Here is a 21,038-nt window from a genome sequence, read left to right on the forward strand (position 1 = left end):
CACCAGCCACGATGCATCTGATTTGTGTCATTTCCCAATTCCATCCATATTATTTAAACAAATATTATTATTCTAGTGTGTTCTCTATTACCTGAATGAATTAAAGTTGCAAAAGGCCCAAAAAGTTAGTTGGTTTTCAAATTGCTTTGTCATGAATTGAAACACTGTAGTTTAGTTTTGGTTTGTGTAACCACTTAACTCTGTGACTCCACACGTTTGCAACACTTACAAACTGTTGGTGGTCCTTGTGTGACGGATGGAGAACTTAAGTACATTGTTCTACAAGGAATTCAGCCTAATCTTTTCAGAATTTTGGAAATGCAGTATTTTCAACAAAAAGCATACATTAATACATCACAATGAGTCCAAAATAGTGATTTGAATAAAATAAACCATGCTAAACAAGAAATAACCATAATCTAATAGCTAAAATTTAAAGAAAGTGAAAGAATATAAAGCATATTTGCTTAAAAAAAAATGAAGCCCACTCTTAGGAGCATCAATATTTTTTGCATTGTGAGTGTAAATTAATGTATTACAGTTTTGATAACATAATTGAGAAATATGTGAATTTCAAAAAAAGTCCAAATTTAAATGTCTGGATGCACATACGTTACTAAGCTACATCAGTTACTTTAAAGGACTGCTTTCTTTGCATCTGCAGATTAGGTTTTAGCTGGTATGGTTTTATGGATTACTTTTGAAATTATATGTCTTGCTTTGTGGAAAATATCCAGATTAATAACACTAATTTATTTCAAGCAAGATCCATGAAAATTCTCTGAAATTACCCTCTTTTTGTGACACGATTTAAACCTCGATTGAATTGCTTTTCTGCTCTATTTGCTAAAGAAATTAGTTTACTATTACCTTCAAATCAGCAGAAAATCCCTATGGCTTCTGCAGATCACATTAATGTTGAGGAGTCATAATTGACCACTTATAGAACCAAAGGTAATTCTTTATTTTACACAAGGCTCTGAAATTAATCTTGCATCAAGGTCCACATCTTTAAAATATTCTGTATTAGCATAAAATCTAGACCTGCACACATTTCTCAATGCTAAAAGGGAAAATTTCCTTTCATTTCTGCCTATTTTTGTTGGTGTAATCTATGCAGTCAAGTTGATTCAGCTATAGTACATACCATTTTCACTTGAATAAAACATATCAACAGCTTTAAAACAAGATAAATCTAATTGAAAAACTAAATTGTATGAGATGTGCTTGACTACAGAATTATTTCATTTTTTATCCCCATAACCCCAATGTTTTTCTTGTTTTATGCATATATCTCACAAAAATGTGTTAGATTTATGTGTATAACAAGGAGAAGAAGAAGAAGAATATTTACCATTGGGGTAAGAAAAATAACATTAATACAAGAAACACTGTAAAACAAGCTTTTAATATCTTATTATTTCTCAAGTAGATTTATTTAGCTTAAAGAAATTTTAAATATAGACAAAGAAACATATTTATTAAACAAAAATATTTAATTCAACTTTTTTTGCAGTGGAATTTGTAAATGCACCTCATTGCACTTGACAATTGTAAATAAAATCCTGTTGTTCCAATATAAACAGCTGAAGATAATCACAGAAGATGTGACATGAATTATAAAGAATCCACACCTGACCCTGAACAGTGACCTCGTGTATTTCTAACTCTTCTTTGTCTAGAAGTGTAAAGACAACCAAAAGCCGTCACACTGGATTGTCAACCGAATTAACAAACTCTTGTCCCTCTGGCCCTGTTAAGATGGACACGAGCGTCTGTTTTGAGAAACAGTCTGAAATAGCAGCCATAGGGCATGTCCTTTCATGGTCTTCCTCTTTGTATTTGGCACCATCCTGGGACAAAAGGAGGTGGGGCACACCTGGTACGGAGAGTATAAAGTGCCACCCTGTAGCATGGAGCCCTGTACCCACAGCGTGTCTGACCCTGTGCTGTCTCTATCCCTCTGTGTCACACCGCAACCCTCATCATGGCCCCCAAGAAGAAGGAAGAGCCCAAGCCAGTAGCAGCACCCAAGCCCCCAGAGCCCGAACCCCCCAAGGAGCCAGAGTTTAACCCAGCTGAAGTCCAGGTACTACTAAGACCAAAGAGCCTGTTAGGTGTTTAGATCAATTGGAAGAGATGGGCTCTAAATATTTTTACCCTCACACTCTGTTTATATACATTGATTTTTAAGTCTGATGCCACTTAAGAACTGTTTTAAGTGTCACATAGATCTCTATTCTTTCATTCTTTAGAAGAATGTCTATGTATTGGTGCTTTTAAGAACCCAGAAACCCATATGATGATATGAAGAACATACACATGTAACATAAAAAACGTTTAACTCTTCAAAGAACCACATAGTCAACTCAAGTACCCTATAGAGTGACAAATGGGTCTTGATAAGAGGATTCTTTGCTGACCCAAAGGTGGTTAACTTTTTTCGAAATTAAATTTTTTCCTTCAAATTCATTAAATATGTTCCTCTGACCTGATCAAACTGATACTTTGATGTTTATTTACAGAGTATGTATTTAAACTATTTAATTGCCCTTGGGATCCATCAGGTCTTAAACAGAACTTAAGGGTTTAATCAACTAGAGCGTTCAATTTTGATTATATTGAGCAACAAGACTTTTTTGCTTCTGTTGTCCCCATTAAATATGGTGAAGAGCAAAGAAAATAGATTACTTAAATTTTTTTGCATTCCCGCTGCTCAAGACATAAGCATTTAAGGTGCTCTTTCAGGATACTCCACATCTGAGCTTTGTTCCTTGAAGATTAGAGAGGACAAAAGTTGTCCTGTTTTCTTGACATCATCCTCTACCAAATTTTTTTAAGACAAATGTGACCTACAGCCAAAGACAACTGCTATGCTCTGGTTGTTGTCTTTGATGTCCACAAGCTATTTTTGAGCAACACAAGAGACACCATTTGATGTACAAAGAGCAGTGCATCCAGGGACAACCTGTTGTTGAACAATGACTGTGAATTCCATTGGCAGATCCAATGGCTGGGGATTTAGAACAAATTATATTGACAACAGTTGGTTGATTAAGTTTGGATTTGGCAATGTGTTACATATATATTTGTTAAATCTCCAGAGCTCTTAATTAATTTGAGAAGCCATTTCCATGAAACAAAACAAGTGTCAGTGTTCACTTTGATATTATCTGGTGATTCATTATGCCCATATTGAAATTTTTTGTAAATCAATATTTCACGACACGATAAAACATATTAATACAAAATATTCCACCATATCATCAGTAATACCCAATGGCATATACCTTTCCCATTACATTTTTTGGCAGATCAAATAATATGTTGTTTTCCCAGCGAAATACTACTACAGAAAAGTTTCAGAAAAGCTAACAAAACAAAAGTGATTTTAATGGTCACCTTTGCCACCCCACACCCCATTTCCATAGAATGGATTTTTTTGGTTATGGAAAGCTTATATAAGGTTATATAAAAGAATAATATATATGTACACAGTTGTATATATATATATGCAAAAGTTGTAGGCACTTGAGAAAAATGTTGCATAGTGAGGATGTCTTCAAAAATAATGACATAAATAGTTTTCATTTATCAATTAATGTCATACAAAGTCCAGTAAACATTAAAAAGCGAACCACCTTTGCCTTTAAACAGCACCAATTCTCCTAGGTACACCTGGACACAGTTTATCTAAGTTGTTGGCAGATAAGATGTTCCAAGCTTGTTGGAGAATTTGCCACAGTTCTTCTATATATTTAGGACATCTCAATTGCTTCTGACACTTAATGTAATCTTAGACCGATATAATGTTTAGTGGGGTTTTTTTTTGTGGGGGACATGACATCTGTTGCAGGTCTACATGTTCTTCTTTTCTATTCTGCTCTATTCTGTTTGCCAAATAAATGTTTGGGAGACTAACATTTATATTTCTTACTGACACACTAAAGCTGAAGATATAGATAACCATCTTAAGACAAATGTTTTTGCACAGTACTGTATATATCCTAAGTCCAAGGTTCAAGTCTATCCTAAGTCCAAGGTTCAAGCTATGGTAAATGAAGTATCCCATATCTTATATATATATATATATTATGCTTAATAAGTCAATAACGTGGTCATATAATCGTATTAAATGTTTTTTCTTTAGCAGTGTCTAGTGATTTTTATTTGTATAGCGCTTTTCACAACACACATTGTTTCAAAGAAGCTTTACAGAAAATTATACATTAACAGAAAATGAAACAAATATCTATAAAGTCTTAGAGTCACCGTTGTGTAGACTGACTAAATATGATTGTAAATTGTGTATAAAAATAAAGAATTGAATAATTGTATTTAGAACCCCAGTGAGCAAGCCAAAGGCGACTGTGGCAAGGAACACAAAACTCCATAAGATGTTGGTTAATGGAGAAAAATAACCTTGGGAGAAACCAGGCTCACTGTGGGGGCCAGATCCCCTCTGGCTAACAGCATGAATATAATGCTAATATTAGTTATTTATGTGCAGTTCAAGTCATGTTTTAAAATAAATAAACAAGTGTTAAGGGTTAATCTTTTAAACAAAGATTTTTGTATGAACGGTAAGATGACTAATATCTTTGAAGTTCATCCTGTATTAACTGCAGAAGTTCACATAAACGCATTGCCCTTTGTTAGTTGGCTGATGAAGGCTTTTGTTGCCTTAATTAATTTAGTCTATACATTTCATTTTAAGAGTGTAATCCATCATTAGACAGAGGTGATGCAGGCAGATATCAGTGAGGTGCTTCACAGTTCAACTGGCCGGTAATTACGGTGAGGTCTATCCTAAGTCCAAGGTTCAAGCTATGGCAAATGAAGTATCCCATATCTTATGGTTGGAGTTGGCATCAGTTTATCCTCTGAAATCCATCGTAATAGACTTAAGTGATGTCTGGCTGGCACTGGCTGCATTTAGTCATCATCACTCAGAGACACGTAGCAGTGGAGTCCAACACCAAGCAGGAACGGAGCTGGATCTGGCCAGGATATAAATCCCCAGATTGAGACTGGGAAACAAATAGAATGATATTAACGTAGATGGCAGTAAATGTTTTGCTGTTATAGATCATGATAAATGTTTCTGGTTCCGGCAGACCTAACTAAAGTAGCCATATTGTGAGTTGATGGATAAATTAGGTGTATGCCTGGCTAAACAGATTAATAAAATTGAAATAGCTAAATAGAGTCTTAACTCTAGACTTAAACTGAGTGAGTGTGTCTGCATCCCGAACAGTGTTAGGGAGACTATCCCATAGTATAGGAGCCAAATAGGAAAAGGATCTACCTACTTTTATGGATTTAGATTTTCTAGGAACTATTAACAGGCCAGAAATTTGCGATCATAATGAACGTGATGGAATATAGCGTGGTAGGAGGTCACTTAAGTACTGTGGAGCTAGACCATTCAAAGCTTTGTATGTAGTTCATAAAATGTAAAAAATCAATATGAAATTTAACAGGTAGCCAATGTAACGATGATAAAATGGGGCTAATATGATCATATTTCTTGGCTCTAGTCAACACATATTTCTGAGGTGGAAGAAAGCTGTTCTACAAACATAGGAAATGTGATTTTCAAAAGGACAGACTGATATCAAATATAAGTTCTTGCTGTAAAAGATGATGAAATAGTACATCCATCGAGAGTCAAATAATATTTTAGTAGCTTATTTTTAGTCCAGGTTTGTGGTCCAACAATTAGTACCTCTGTTTTGTCGGAATTGAGAAGAAGGAAATTTCTGGCCATCCAATCTTTGATTTCATTGATACACCGCTAATTTGGAGAATTTTGAAATTTAGTTGGGTTTCGAAGAAATATAAAGTTGAGTATCACTGGCATAATTGTTGAAAATTATTCCATTTACTTATTCCTGATAATATCTCCCAGAGGAAGCATATATAAGGAGAAAAGCAAAGGCCCTAAATCTGATCCCTGTGGCACTCCATACTTAAATTTTGTTTGATTTGAAAATTCCTCATTTCCACAGATAAAGTGGTCGGCTGAAAAGGACCTAAATGCCAATATAAATCTCTAGCCTATTCAAGAGAATGTCATGATCTATGGTGTCGAAGGCAGCGCTAAGATCTAAAAATACTAGAAGAGAAATGCAGCTGCGAACAGATGATAAGAGCAAGTCATTTGTAGTGCAGTCTCTGTACTGTGATGGGGCCTAAATCCTGACTGAAATTGTTCATATATACTATTTCTCTGTAGAAATGAACATAGTTGGGAGGACACTACTTTTTCTAGTATTTTCGACATAAACAGGAGATTTGAAATTGGTCTGTAATTAGCCAATTATCCAGGATCAAGCTGTGGCTTCTTAATAAGCGGTTTGATAACTGCCATTTTAAAGTTTCTTGGGACTTGTCCTAAGGATAGCAAGGTATTAATATGAAGATGAGGTTCTGAGATTACAGGGAATACCTGTTTTAAGAGCTTAGTTGGTATTGTATCTAATATAATGTTGTGGCTTTTGATGTTTTGATAAGTTGTAAGGTCACAAACTGCTTAAGAATAATCCTATTGACACAAGTAGATTTTTTCCCCATTACTCATGTCACTTTGCATGTAAAAACCTTTATTGCCATTCTTACCGTCTTATCCAATGATAAATGTTGTGCACATGTTTCTTTACAAATTGATGTCAAAAGCAGGGAATAACTTGATTCTTGCTTTGTCAGAATTTTTAAATAATCAGTTTTTTTGGCGTTATCAGCGTATTGGTGTGCAAGTAGACAGGTTCACTGTTTCTGTCAGTGCATTTATATGCACACCAATACTCTGTTAACTACCAAAAAAAAAGCCTTTTTAAAAAAATCTGAAAACCGTGTTTACACTAGGCTTGAAATCATTGTGCCAATCGGTTTATGTTAAGTCGTTTATGACCTCACACCGATAAAGGAAAACCATTTAAGGCATTTACATGACCACAAATGTTGTAATCTGTGTAAGATCGTCCATGTAAATATGCTTTTGTTTCAATTGGCAATAAGAATACACCAATAGACACGATAAAACAATAGTTTTCTTGCTTTGTTGGATTTTTTAAATATGCTGATTTTTGAAGTTACTTTATAGGCTACCTATATATACACGTCTACAAACGTTTGTTTCAAAATAAAAGAGCACTGTTCAATTCATAGGATAAGTACTGCATCTTCATTGGGATCGACAGGACACAATGGACAGTTACAATGTATTTAAATGTATTGTACTGTAGTTGCACTATTAAAAACATTAGGTCTCAATAACTTATATAGCCACGTTCTGTTTCCTCAGTGGAGCTCATCTTTCTTTGTGCATTTATTCATTTCCTAAGTCCATTAAAATCATCTTGTCAGTGCCATGTGTTAGTGCCGTTCAATGACTGTCTAAGCTTGCTAACCCTGACCCGTAACATAGTTCTCGCTGAACTGACAAAAGAGGTATCGAGTGTACACCCGCAGGGCCACACGCATCTTCTGGCCAAGGTCGCTCATAAATTCTTCTGTACAATGAATCACAGACAAACATCATTGAGCTTGTGTAATCCAAGATGGGTGTTTCTGACGGGTGTGTGTGGACATTTGTCAACAGATGCCACCTGAACATGAAATTACATTTCCAAATCTGTCATATTATCTTTCATGCTATTTGTTACCTTTCACAATTTTGTTATAACGTGCAAATACAACAGAAAAAAAAAAAATAATATATATATATATATATATATATATATATATATATATATATATATATATATATATATATATATTATTTGACTGATTTTAATTATAATCATTTACTTATTTTTGCAGATTGAATTCAACGCTGAGCAGATTGAGGGTAAGTTCTTAGATTTGTGCATATATTTCAATATCTTAATATGAATTGCATTAGCTAAAAAGCTTGTTTAGCCCATTGTCAGACTATTTAGATGTTCTGATAAATCAAATATTGCAATAGTGTAAGGGTTTTCAGTTTGCACCCTGTTATGTTTGGCAAAGACTTACAGATTAGAATGAATACTGTCAAATGGAATGGAACTGGGGCCGCAGAGGAAATTTGCTGAAACCCATCCAACAAGCGCTTTAAATGGCTGTCCCTTATAGCTTTGAATTCCGCATAAATGTGGATGACTGGACGTCACAGAGGGTTAAGTCTGTTTGAGGGTGAGAAATGCGGCTGATGTCCCATTGTCTTTTTCTCTGCAGATTTCAAGGATGCTTTCCAGCTGTTTGACAGAACGCCAACCAATGAGATGAAAATCACTTTCGCCCAGTGTGGTGATCTGATCAGGGCTTTGGGTCAGAACCCCACTAATGCTGAAGTCATGCACGTCCTTGGCAAACCCAAAGCTGAAGGTGAGACCCTGATTGAGTAATTAGGCCTACTTCTCACCACCATTGCCTTTCCAAACTTAGACAGAAAATTTGTATCTGACTTCAGACTGTAAATGTTACATTTTATAAGAGTATTTTATCAGCAACGGCATCTTCTTTCAGACTGTACTGTCAAATGCATAGACCCAATCTGTTTAGCCTGATTATGCCACAGAAATGTGGTAAAGTCTCATATCTCACTATTGTGTTGTCAGATATGCAAGTGAAGATGCTGGACTTTGACCAGTTCCTGCCCATTCATCAGCACATCTGCAAGGCCAAAGACCGCGGCAACTTTGAAGACTTTGTTGAGGGTCTGAGGGTGTTCGACAAGGAGGGCAACGGAACAGTGATGGGTGCTGAGCTCAGACACGTTCTCGCTACGCTGGGTAAGCTTTAACAATCACAAAAATAAAAATACATCTGTTTTTGATATTTCATTTCCTTTTGTATTAGAACATCCCTGTGGTTGGTGGCAATCCCTTCGATGCACTTTTTTTAGCCTTTATATTGGGTTTCTTCTTATTATAGGTACTTTTTGAAGCAGTTGATTTAAAATGATGATGTATTAATTTACTTTTATGGAATCGTGGGATAACAAACCACAGAATTTTTATTTAATTTTTCAAAGTCACATTTTGGATTGGTTGTACTATTCTTAATATAAATCATATACATTCTAGGACCTCAAAGCAGTTCTCTGAATTTAACCAAGTTCAAGCATTGGAGCTTGATTTTAAATGTGCATTTCTATTACAATAGGAATGCTAGTATTAGCACTGTTCCATAATAATCGTGTATATTTTCAAGGTCATTTTTAAAGAAAATATCTTAATATTTAAAATTTGCAGTAAGATGCACACATTCCATCCATTAGCATCAGGACTCCAATTACATGATGATGAATTGACACTTTACGATCACACAACATGGGCAAGAGACCTTGCCTTGAGATTAGGAGTGTTTTCTGCACTATGTGTTATACTGAGTGAGAATGTGTGGTCGTGTCTTCTCTGTAGGTGAGAAGATGAAGGAAGATGAGGTAGAGCAGCTGATGACTGGGCAGGAAGACTCAAACGGCTGTATAAACTACGAAGGTAAGTTTGTATACACTTTTTACACCTCCATCATGCTCCATACTTTATAAATCAATATCTACTATCAATGGATTAATAACATCACAGTTTAAGTCTAACTAGTACATGCATGCACAACTATTGCAGGAGACATTAGAACGGTTTAATTTAACACTCTAATCAGAAATACACCGCTGTCTTGACCTCTAGATGGCAATGTTGGCTCATTTAGCACCATTTAGGTCAGAAAGATCCTGAACTAACCTTGTCCAAACCAGAAAACAAATATGGGTAAATAGCGATCAGAATATTGATTTAAATGTTTTCTTTTTTCCACAGCTTTTGTAAAGCACATCATGGCTGGATGAACAGGTATGACAAACCACTTTTCTGTCTTTAAATAATTTTTTTTAGGAAGTATACAGATACTCGAATACCATAAAACTTGAACATTGTTTGAAATATTTTTCTGTTTTGTTTTGAGGTAGTGTATAACATATACCTAATCATTGTGTTCACATCAAATGTACATATTTAAATATTTTTTTTTAAGTTTTGGGAGAATCAGAGAAATATCCCACTATTGATGTACACTGGTGGCCAAAAGATTGGAATAATGTACAGACTTTGCACTTATGGAAATAAATGTATACTTTTATTCACCAAAGTGGCATTCAACTGATCACAATGTATACTCACCTAAAGGATTATTAGAAACACCTGTTCAATTTCTCATTAATGCAATTATCTAATCAACCAATCACATGGCAGTTGCTTCAATGGATTTAGGGGTGTGGTCCTGGTCAAGACAATCTCCTGAACTCCAAACTGAATGTCAGAATGGGAAAGAAAGGTGATTTAAGCAATTTTGTGCATGGCATGGTTGTTGGTGCCAGACGGGCCGGTCTGAGAATTTCACAATCTGCTCAGTTACTGGGATTTTCACGCACAACCATTTCTAGGGTTTACAAAGAATGGTGTGAAAAGGGAAAAACATCCAGTATGCAGCAGTCCTGTGGGCGAAAATGCCTTGTTGATGCTAGAGGTCAGAGGAGAATGGGCCGACTGATTCAAGCTGATAGAAGAGCAACTTTGCCTGAAATAACCACTCGTTACAACCGAGGTATGCAGCAAAGCATTTGTGAAGCCACAACATGCACAACCTTGAGGCGGATGGGCTACAACAGCAGAAGACCCCACCGGGTACCACTCATCTCCACTACAAATAGGAAAAAGAGGCTACAATTTGCAAGAGCTCAACAAAATTGGACAGTTGAAGACTGGAAAAATGTTGCCTGGTCTGATGAGTCTCGATTTCTGTTGAGACATTCAGATGGTAGAGTCAGAATTTGGCGTAAACAGAATGAGAACATGGATCCATCATGCCTTGTTACCACTGTGCAGGCTGGTGGTGGTGGTGTAATGGTGTGGGGGATGTTTTCTTGGCACACTTTAGGCCCCTTAGTGCCAATTGGGCATCGTTTAAATGCCACAGCCTACCTGAGCATAGTTTCTGACCATGTCCATCCCTTTATGGCCACCATGTACCTATCCTCTGATGGCTACTTCCAGCAGGATAATGCACCATGTCACAAAGCTTGAATCATTTCAAATTGGTTTCTTGAACATGACAATGAGTTCACTGTACTAAAATGGCCCCCACAGTCACCAGATCTCAACCCAATGGAGCATCTTTGGGATGTGGTGGAACGGGAGCTTCGTGCCCTGGATGTGCATCCCACAAATCTCCATCAACTGCAAGAAGCTATCCTATCAATATGGGCCAACATTTCTAAAGAATGCTTTCAGCACCTTGTTGAATCAATGCCACGTAGAATTAAGGCAGTTCTGAAGGCGAAAGGGGGTCAAACACAGTATTAGTATGGTGTTCCTAATAATCCTTTAGGTGAGTGTATAGTCAGGATATTAATAACATGAAAAATTACTATTACAATTTGAAAAAATAAAAATACTTAAACTACTTCAAAGACTTCTCATCAAAAAATCCTCCATGTGCAGCAATGACAGCTTTGCAGATCCTTGTCATTCTAGCTGTCAGTTTGTCCAGATACTCAGGTGATATTTCATCCCACACTTCCTGTAGCACTTGCCATAGAAGTGGCTGTCTTGTCGGGCTCCTCTCACACCATACAGTCTAGCTGATCCCTCAAAAGCTCAATGGGGTTTAGATCCATAACACTCTTTTCCAATTATCTGTTGTCCAATGTCTTTTTCTTTTCCCACTCTAACCTTTTCTTTTTCTGTTTCAAAAGCTTTTTCTTTGCAATTCTTCCCATAAGGCCTCCTGAGTCTTCTCTTTGCTGTTGTACATGAAACTGGTGTTGAGCGGGTAGAATTCAATGAAGCTGTCAGCGGAGGACATGTGAGGCATTTATTTCTCAAACTAGAGACTCTGATGTACTTATCCTCTTGTTTAGTTGTACATCTGGGCTTCCACATCTTGAAGACTGTAGTGTACACCTTTGTATGATCTCTTCTGTTTTTTTATTGACAATATCAAGCATTGTATAGCCTTCATTCCTCAAAACAATTACTGACTGACGAGTTTCTAGAGAAAGCGGTTTCTTTTTTGCCATTTTTGTCCTAATATTGACCTTAAGAAATGCCAACTCAAAATCAAACACAGAGACAATGTTAAGCTTCATTTAAAGAACCAAATAACTTTAAACTGTGTTTGATATAATGGCAAGTGATTTTCTAGTACAAAATTAGCAATTTAGCATGATTACTCAGGAATAAGGTGTTGGAGTGTTGGCTGCTGTTAGATTTGGTCAAAAAAATATTTTTTCAAATAGTGATGGTGCTATCAGTAATATCCTGATTATACTTTGTGATCAGTTGAATGCCACTTTGGTGAATTAAAGTACCAATTTCCTTCCGAAACCGCAAAATCTGGACATTATTCCAAACTTTTGTCCGCAAGTGTATGTACTTTTTTTATATATATTTTTTCCTCTTCCACAGAAAATCTTGATACATCTATCGGGTATACAAAATGATCTTAATTTAAGTTCAACGTTGTTCTTTTCAAGCAAGAGCCAAAGGAAGTGTTTCCTGCAATGTGTTAAATGGCACCTCATCTGTATTCAAATGTTCCTTTTTATATGTGCTCAGTCTGTTATTCCCAAAATTACTCATCATTCTTGTTCTTTTTGTGGATTACAAAAAATATATATATATTAAATGTCATGCTTGATTTACAGCCTACTCTCTCTCTCTCTCAGAATCCTTTTCATTTAATGATTCCTGGAAAACACCATCACTTTTGATGGAATGCCTGTGTTTAGAGCAGCAATGTGGGAGTTAATGTAATGATTGGCTTGCATATATTTCTCTAATATGTTTCACATGTCTGTTAATAAGACGATGATGACCAGGAGTGAGTAAAGTGGTCACTTGCACCACGAGTCAAACTTTACCCATTGAAGGCAAAAGGGGACAAGTTAGACTCTAGTACTGTGGTCTAATTTTAATAGTATGCTATAGATATTATTGGGACAATAAAGCCACCGTTAAAAAGACATGAATGTTGCATTAGATTACAAAATATCAAAGCAAATGCCATTTATTGTAAAGAAAATACAATTACACACTGTTAGCAATTTATGTAATGTCTACAGTAAATCTTACAACAATGTATTGTATTTGTGTTATTACTGTAAGTGGCAATGCATCATGGGAAATTAACGGACAGTCCTGTATTATTATTGTAACTACACTGTACACGCGGAGTTTTACAATGGTTTTACAGCCACCGCGTTGCATCATGGAATCACCGCGGTCTGAATTTTTGAATTTTTAGGCGGTTAGTTCTAAATGAACATTCTGGGACAAAGCCATCATTCAAGAAGAAGCAAACATTCTGGGACGAAGGTAAGTTAACTTCACGTTATGTAACTTACTGTTACCCATACATATGTATTTTTATATCATAGATATAACGTTATTAGTTCTGCTTATCTGAGTGGACAGTTTCATCTGCTTTTATTAGCTAACATAAAGTCAGCTGTCCCCTTGTGGTTTAGCTAAATTGGAAATAGGGCATGGGCAGAAATAGGTGCTTTTATGATAAGGTAGCTAACGTTAATAACGCGTCTCTTCCTCCATCAAGTCCATTGAAATCAGGTATGTAATGGTAGTTGCTAACGTTAGCTACCTTGTTCATCACAAATTGATGCTATACGAGAGTGCGAGCGAGAGTGAGGTCTGCTCTGCGGTCTTGGCCATTAATTAGTTGATTTACTTGTTTTTGTGTAATTTAGGTAAGTTAATACGTTGTCAATTTAATCTGCCTGAAGTAACGTCAACATGGTTCTTTCACTGTTTGGATGGATTGGCTAGCTAGCTCGACTGTCGTGTAGGGCTGTCAAGGAATATTCTAAATTCGAATATATATTCGAATAGTTTTAAAAACAGAATTTCGAAGGTGAAAATTAATATTCGAATGTGGAAAAACACGCCCGCGGTAGCAGAGGCTCGGCTGTCTACTTTCCGAATTGGCGCGCTGCCTGGGATATTGCATGAATAAGGTACGTTAGGTTAGATACAGCACTTTCATGCACTGCAGGCTCCCACTGGTTTTACTATGTGCTGTTTCATGTCAAGGAAAAGTTCCATGTTTAACGTTAAGTTACCACAGCACAGCTCGCTCGGAGTGTTCAATGTCGGTTCTATATACTGTAAAACTTCAATTAATGTTAATAATATTTGTTTCAATCACTGAATGAAGCCTGCTATATGGGACAAGAGTCGCAACCTTAAATTGCTTGCACAAAACTCTTGATCAGCACTCAACATTTGTTTATTGTTGTTGTTGTTCGTTTAAACCATTATGCGCAGAGAGCGGTGAGGGCGAGAGAGAGAGAAAGAGTGCCTGCGAGACGAGAGCGCGAGCGAGCGAGAGTGAGGTCTGCTCTGCGGTCTTGGCCATTAGTTGATTTACTTGTTTTTGTTTAGGTAATACGTTGTCAAATATGTTTAAACTTAAATAAACTACCTATACAAGTAGTTATGTCTCTTTGTATTAATTTGTCCTGTTATTGACGTAATGCGCGCCATTGACAAAATGCACAACCAGATGTTCGAATATGTTTTTTTTAGAGGGAATATTCGAACGTCATTTTTGAGCAATTTTTCTGTTTGTAATCTAGTAGCTAGATAAGGTGTCAAATCTTAAACTGAACTGCGCACGTGCATCTTAGAAAAATTGTTTCCAAGTGCTTATCGTGAAAGGTGTCAGGTGTTCTGTGGAAAGTTTTTTTTATTGCGCTCTTGACTTCTGAGAAGAACGTCACGTCTGCCTCTTGTCAGTGAGTTGGTTAGTTAGCCGTAAAAACTAGCTCTTATATATTTTTTGTCCGTTTCGCTGTTTTGCCGAACATTTTCAGACAACCACCACGTGTTGGGAGGGTGAGCTCGACCAGCAGCTAACTAACGTAAGCTAGCTGCTAGCAAGGAACATATGATCAACTCTCTTAGGTATGCTTTTGTGGACAGTTAATGCTTCACTTAGGCCCATTTCCCCCATATCACGAAATATTAAATATTACATTTATTGCTGATGGACTGCAACTCAACCTGCTTACACAGCAAGGTATAATGTTGGTGACGTATGCCTAGCCTACATCAGAGAGAGAGAGAGAGATTAAAATACTTAGTGACAGGGTTCTGTAATAGCATCTATTGCAGGCTATATTTTGGATCACAAACATAATGCAGAACTTAGCCTAAGGTACCCCATTTCCCTCTGAGTTAATTTCTTGCTTTGTACTATTGTTGGGAGTGAGGAGGGTTAGATAAAAATTCATATAGCCTACTATTCTAATAACGTTCAGGCATCTCAATTCTCTTCGAAAAATCCTGGGAAAAAAACATCTTTGGAGCCACTTAACTCGCTACGTACGATCGTTTTTGACAGGCAACTTAGTGGAACTCTCAACAACTGGCTACAGACAGGCCTCTTAGATGTCTTAGATTACATTTCTAATCACTGCTTCATTTGAGTCTTATGCTGAAATTGACTATAAATGCACCCTTAAAAGCTTATATCCTTGTAAACCTTCTCTCTTTTTTTGCCATTTTGTGTTTGCATCCTTGAAGGTTAACTGGGAGAAGATGATGCCAGAGATCCAGTCTGCCATTGCAAATTCTACTAGACCGAATCCTGCTGCCAGAAGAGCGATGGTCAGAGAGCTTGTCGATCAAATGAGGGTGCACAATACAAATCCAAATAGAGGGATCTGTTTGAAAGTTGTAAACAATATAATACAGAAGTACACCACATGTTTTGGGGAAGTGGCTGATGATGAAAATACAGCTGGGGCATCGCTCGTCCAGCAAGTAAAAACCAGAATCGAGGACGTCAACCGAAACAACACATTGGCACAGTTAAGGAAGAATAAGAACAGCAATCGCCAGGCGAGGACAAATGGAAGAGGTCCTGTTGATCAATATGGATGTGTCCGATGGGCACCTCAAGAACTCCCCTCAGGGGAGACTGATGAAACCCTACAAGAGATGAAGACTCAGATGCAGCAGCTATATGCCCAGGTAAGAATAGTGGAAATTATATTTAGGCATCCTTAGGCACAAACCTATATTTTATTTTTGAGTATTGATGCATCCAAATTTTGATTCCCCCCACCCCTAGGAAGGAATGTCAGGCGTGGAGAGAGGAGCGCTTCAGAGATGGCTTCAGAGAACCTACATTCTCCAGCGTTGTGATCTCAATGCTGACCCTCCACACAGCGTCTCAGAAATTAAGGATGACTGGCCCTTTCTCTTCTCCTTGAAGGGCCTGTTCTCGCATTTCAGTGAGCTGACCGGAATTCCTATCCAGGAGAAGCTGCCAGCTGCCATAGACAACAGGAGTCAGAACATCATAGAGTACTTCGAACAGCAGAAGACACCAGGAGTGGGGAAGGTTCTGGAAGCCTACAATGAAGAGAGTGGCAACAAAGCTATCTGCACCATCATGTGCCTGCTTGCTCACTTCAAGGAGGGGGATGGTATCTTCCTTACGGCTGATGTGAGTATGACTTGAAGTGCATATACATAAATTAACCATTCCCTCACTCCCTCCCTCCCATCTCTGTCCTGCTATTTTGTAATTGTTAATTACCAGAAATCAGTCACAAGCCCCATCCTTTGCTATGGACACTTTGCACAATTATTATAATATTCCATAGACTCTGAACAGTCTGAGTATCAGACCAAAGCTAGCGCTTCAGTCTGACACCCGTCTCATTCAAAGCGTTTACAAAGGGGGAGGGCTTTAGATACCTTTTCAAAAGAAAACTTTTCCCATTTCCAAAATGTCGCCCCTTCTAAAAAAGCTCTCCATGCAGAATACTGGTCTGGTTTCAGAGCAGTTATTCCAGTAAACCGTCTGTTTTTTACTAAAACTGCCTCAATCTATATTCTCCATTCTCCGAGGCAGTCAGCGCACAGGCAGACATTGCTTGAAAACGGGCCCTCAGCTGATTGGTTCATCACGTTTAGTCCCATCCATCCCCAGCACTCATTGGGCTAACATTCTTCCGGTCTGGCTGTACTCGTTGCTCTGAATGGGGAATGCAGACCCGAGACGGAGCCTACTCAGCGAAGTGGGTGGAGTCCGTGGTCTGATCCAGGCTATACTCTGATGGGTTAGCCACTGCTTCCTGCCATGTAGTTCATAAAATATTTGTAATTTACTGTTTTATTGACATGGCATCCATATTTAAAAAAAGATATTTGCCATGTGCAGCTGTTTCTACTTTTGGCACCATAAATTGAAGCTGATTTCCCCCTTGGTGTTGAGTAGAACATTACAGCTTTTGGGGCAAGTTTTCTTTGTCTTTTACTCAACTTACCCATGGTTAACTTATGGTTTTTATTCTCCAGCCCTCTGCCACGGCTGCCGATATTGAGAGAGCTGTCACCCTGCCAAGCACACCTCGATTAGTTGTACCAGGTATAATCTTCCCTTATTTTGTAGAAGTTAATTCTTTAATGAATTCATGTGGTTGAGGGAGGACTGTTGCACCTAAAAAATGTCTTTCTTTGAGTTGTTGATGGAGGGTGCAGGGGTCAAAGGAGATAATAATGTTCAAGTGGAGGTGTGCGAGTCTTTCTCCACTTGAACATTAATGAATTCATGTAGGTGGCAATAGTGTGTTTTGAAGCTTTTAGTTATCATATTTTTAATGGGTTTCAGGAGAGATACTGCGCGGCGCAGACACATGGATTATGTCCATGGAAGGAGCATGTGTGATGGGGCCCCACAGCAACCTCCTGCATGGATTGGCAACAGTCTTCGCTGCTTACTATGTCTTCAATTTGCAATATCCGGCAGAAGCCGCAAGCACACTTGAATTCATTCAGAGATGAGTTTAAACATGGCACTGTCATGAAAACGATCATAGCAATTATGGAGGTATATTTGATTTAAACCAACTGAACGCCTGTGACAGTGTGATTTGTAGTTGTAGAGAAAAGCCACACCTGTGTATCAGTAAATTTGAAGTCAAAGAGAGAAATGTTTTAAGAGCTGCAAACTTGTAGACTTTTTTTTTCTCTCCCACAAACACAACACAACAGTTACACCTTCTCAAATTCTTCATTGCAGGTTCACAAATCCTATTCCACAAATCACAAATTAAGAAACTTGTACGCTCACATTTCTGATACAGTTGCTGCAGTGAATATGGTGCAAAACGGATTTACACACCCGCATCAAGAAATGTGAAGTCGTGGAGAAATTTTGCTCATCCGCAAATCAGTATGTGAATTCATCCAGTGAGAGTTGCACACTTGAAAAATATTTATTGTATATGTATACTGTTCATTTTAGTTCACGCGATTGTTTCTCAGCAGGTTTAATGGATTATAGGGTAATATAATTAAAAATTTATATTTAAAATTATTAAAATATACTTAAAATACAAGTGTGCATTTCATTTCATAAAAGTATATGAACTTTATGAAATGAAATGCACAATTGTATTTTAAGTTCGAGCTGAAACTATATTTACCTTTTTTGAAATAATCCATTAAACCTGCTGAGAAACGATCGCGTGAACTAAAATGAACAGTATACATATACGCGTGTGTAGAGGCCCGGTGTAGCTCGGGTGTTAGAATCACGGTTTAGAAATCTTTCTATTTGTAAACAATGCTCATGAATTTAGACCTGAAAATAGACCTACCCCTCCGCATGTAATAGTCTGCTCGTTTGGGAAATGGTTGAGATAATTATGAAAGTCAATTGAATGAAAATAATCATTTAAAAATATACAGGCCTACATAAAATAGGAAATCAGATTTTACCGATGCAAAGCTTTTAAAGGGAGATGCATCACGGTTTCAGCCCAATTTCTATCCGGTGCACACCACTCCAACCGGTGCACTCGCATCGCAGACCCTTGCATCGATCGTGCCAAGCCACAGACACATACACACAGACACACATATATTCATATAGCCTACAATGACTCTGTCTCACACACACAAGCACTCATTCATTCATAAAGATCCCTTAATGTTTCATGTCATTGTTATGACCATGTCATTTCAGTCTTAAATGTTACCTGATAAGTGTGTTTTTCCCCGTTTTCAGAGCCTTTTGCGGCCCCAGACGGGCAGCAAGGCAGAGAAAAAACGAGGGCTGAACGCACCAGTTTGCACACTTTTGAGGAAACTGCTGGATTTTGAATTGGTGGGCAGGGGACATTAGTGGGCTGGGGACACTGGGGACATTAGAGGACATTAGTGGGCAGGGGACATTAGTGGGCAGGGGACATTAGTGGCCAGGGGGCATTAGTGGACATTAGTTGGCAGGGGACATCAGAGGACATTAGTATGTTTGACAACTCATGTTCAACCAGTTTGGTACAGTAATAGATTGTTTGTTTGTGCATTGTGCACTCTGTTTTCTCATCAGTTTTAAGAGAAAATAAAACTATATTTAAAAAAAAATACTAAGTGTTTTGTTTTTCTTTGCAGAAGTCTGAAAGAGGACATTTATCCAAATTACAACATTTAATTGTAATATTTAATACTGTATACTGTTTACAGTAAATTTACGGCAAATATTAGCCAGGAATTTCCTGTAAAATTACAAGAAATGTCTAACAGTGCACTTTTGTTTGAGATGGTAAAACAATAAATAGGACACTTGTTTAAAATAAAGACAACAAATACTTGGACACAACGATAGACAGACAGACAGATCCCAACTTCAGTAATATAATTTTTTTTTTCTCACCATTTGGCCTCAGCACAGTTTTCAATCAGGGTTGTCCCACAGTGCAAGACCTGATATGCTCATTTTCTGTGCCAGCGGATTTCACATATCCTCCCTCATCCAACACCCTTTAATGAACTCATCTCAGATGAACTCTGTCTCCCACAATCCTTCCAGTTGTAAAGAAATGGGGGTGTTCCATTAGCTGTCCCTCTGCAGATCTCAATCACTTTAAATTCATGACATATGAATTTCAAAAATGTGAGCTGTGCTTGCCTTTGCACATCCCTCAACATCCTGGCAGCAAAAGATGCTGAGATATAGCAGTGGCAACTAAGGGCCCCCATAGTGCCTCCGATTGGACTCCAGTTTACTTCCTCAAGTCAAAGATCACATTTTCTGGTGCCAAAATATGGCAGTGGCCCAAAGGAGCACCCCAGGGGATCACATTGGCCCTCGATACACTGCCCCAAGTCAAAAGAGCCCAAGCCCATGTCTCTATGATATTGTGGTTCCAAGCTATGGCTGAGGCATGTTGCTATATGGTTGCTAGGATGTTCTGGCTGGTTGCTAAGATTTAGCTAAATGTTAATGCTACTGAAACACCAGTCAGAATTGTACAGTAATAGTGTTTTAATAATTGTAATAGTAATAATTGTGAAGCCTTGCTAAAGCAAACAGCACTAATTATTGTATTGCCAAGATACATAACAGTGTATTAATGGTCTTCCTTTTATAATTTATACCTTTTTGAAATATATATATTTTTTTACTTCTTTTTATTATTATTATTATGCATGTGTGACAGTCTTGCCAGAGTGGTCTATATACTGCATAATGGAGATACACAAATGGAAATAATGGTTTCGTGGCACAGAGAATTAATTAGTCCCACAGAATGTAGCTCTGCTCTGTTTTAATTAAAACAGTTCTTTTTCCTTTTTAATCCTTTTAAATATTTTAACTTTATGATCATACAGTGATTACATTCTTATTCAGATCTTTGCACTGTTTTAGCAAATTGACAGTTACAATAAGCATTTTCACTAAATTCTGTGTAGAAGTTCAAACGAATTCAATAAGAAACGAAACGTCCCCACCTAGTGGTGAACACGGGCAAATCAGTACATATGATGCAATTCATCAATTAAACTGATTAAATCCATAACATGTTACAAAATTACCTGCATAATGGAGATACAAAATGGAAATAATGGTTTCGTGGCACGGAGAATGAATCAGTCCTAAATGAAACACAAGAAAATACACGGTGGAATTCCGATCAAGCCTCGTGAAACTAAGTCAGAATAACTCGATATAAAAGAACA

General features: G+C 37.4%; 1 protein-coding gene across 8 annotated transcripts in view; it reads left to right on the plus strand.

The window, feature by feature from the left end:
• The first annotated feature begins 1,939 nt into the window (after nt 1–1,939).
• Nucleotides 1,940–21,038, plus strand: part of LOC127649790 (myosin light chain 1, cardiac muscle-like) — a 40,861-nt gene continuing 21,762 nt past the window's right edge. For 2 of the 8 annotated variants that reach the window (XM_052135029.1, XM_052135030.1), the window contains exons 1-6: nt 1,940–2,089; nt 7,825–7,852; nt 8,221–8,370; nt 8,604–8,777; nt 9,408–9,485; nt 9,804–9,836. In XM_052135029.1, coding sequence (XP_051990989.1) covers nt 1,988–2,089; nt 7,825–7,852; nt 8,221–8,370; nt 8,604–8,777; nt 9,408–9,485; nt 9,804–9,832 — 561 coding nt within the window. In that variant the 5' untranslated portion in view covers nt 1,940–1,987 and the 3' untranslated portion in view covers nt 9,833–9,836. Of the gene's footprint in view, nt 2,090–7,824; nt 7,853–8,220; nt 8,371–8,603; nt 8,778–9,406; nt 9,486–9,803; nt 9,837–12,449; nt 13,232–13,287; nt 13,359–15,584; nt 16,035–16,134; nt 16,513–17,369; nt 17,440–17,682; nt 19,255–21,038 lie in introns of those variants that run through there. The other 6 variants (XM_052135025.1, XM_052135031.1, XM_052135032.1 and 3 more) reach the window with 6 other exon arrangements.

The sequence above is a fragment of the Xyrauchen texanus genome, chromosome 9, assembly GCF_025860055.1.
Source record: "Xyrauchen texanus isolate HMW12.3.18 chromosome 9, RBS_HiC_50CHRs, whole genome shotgun sequence".
NCBI classification, from domain to species: domain Eukaryota; kingdom Metazoa; phylum Chordata; class Actinopteri; order Cypriniformes; family Catostomidae; genus Xyrauchen; species Xyrauchen texanus.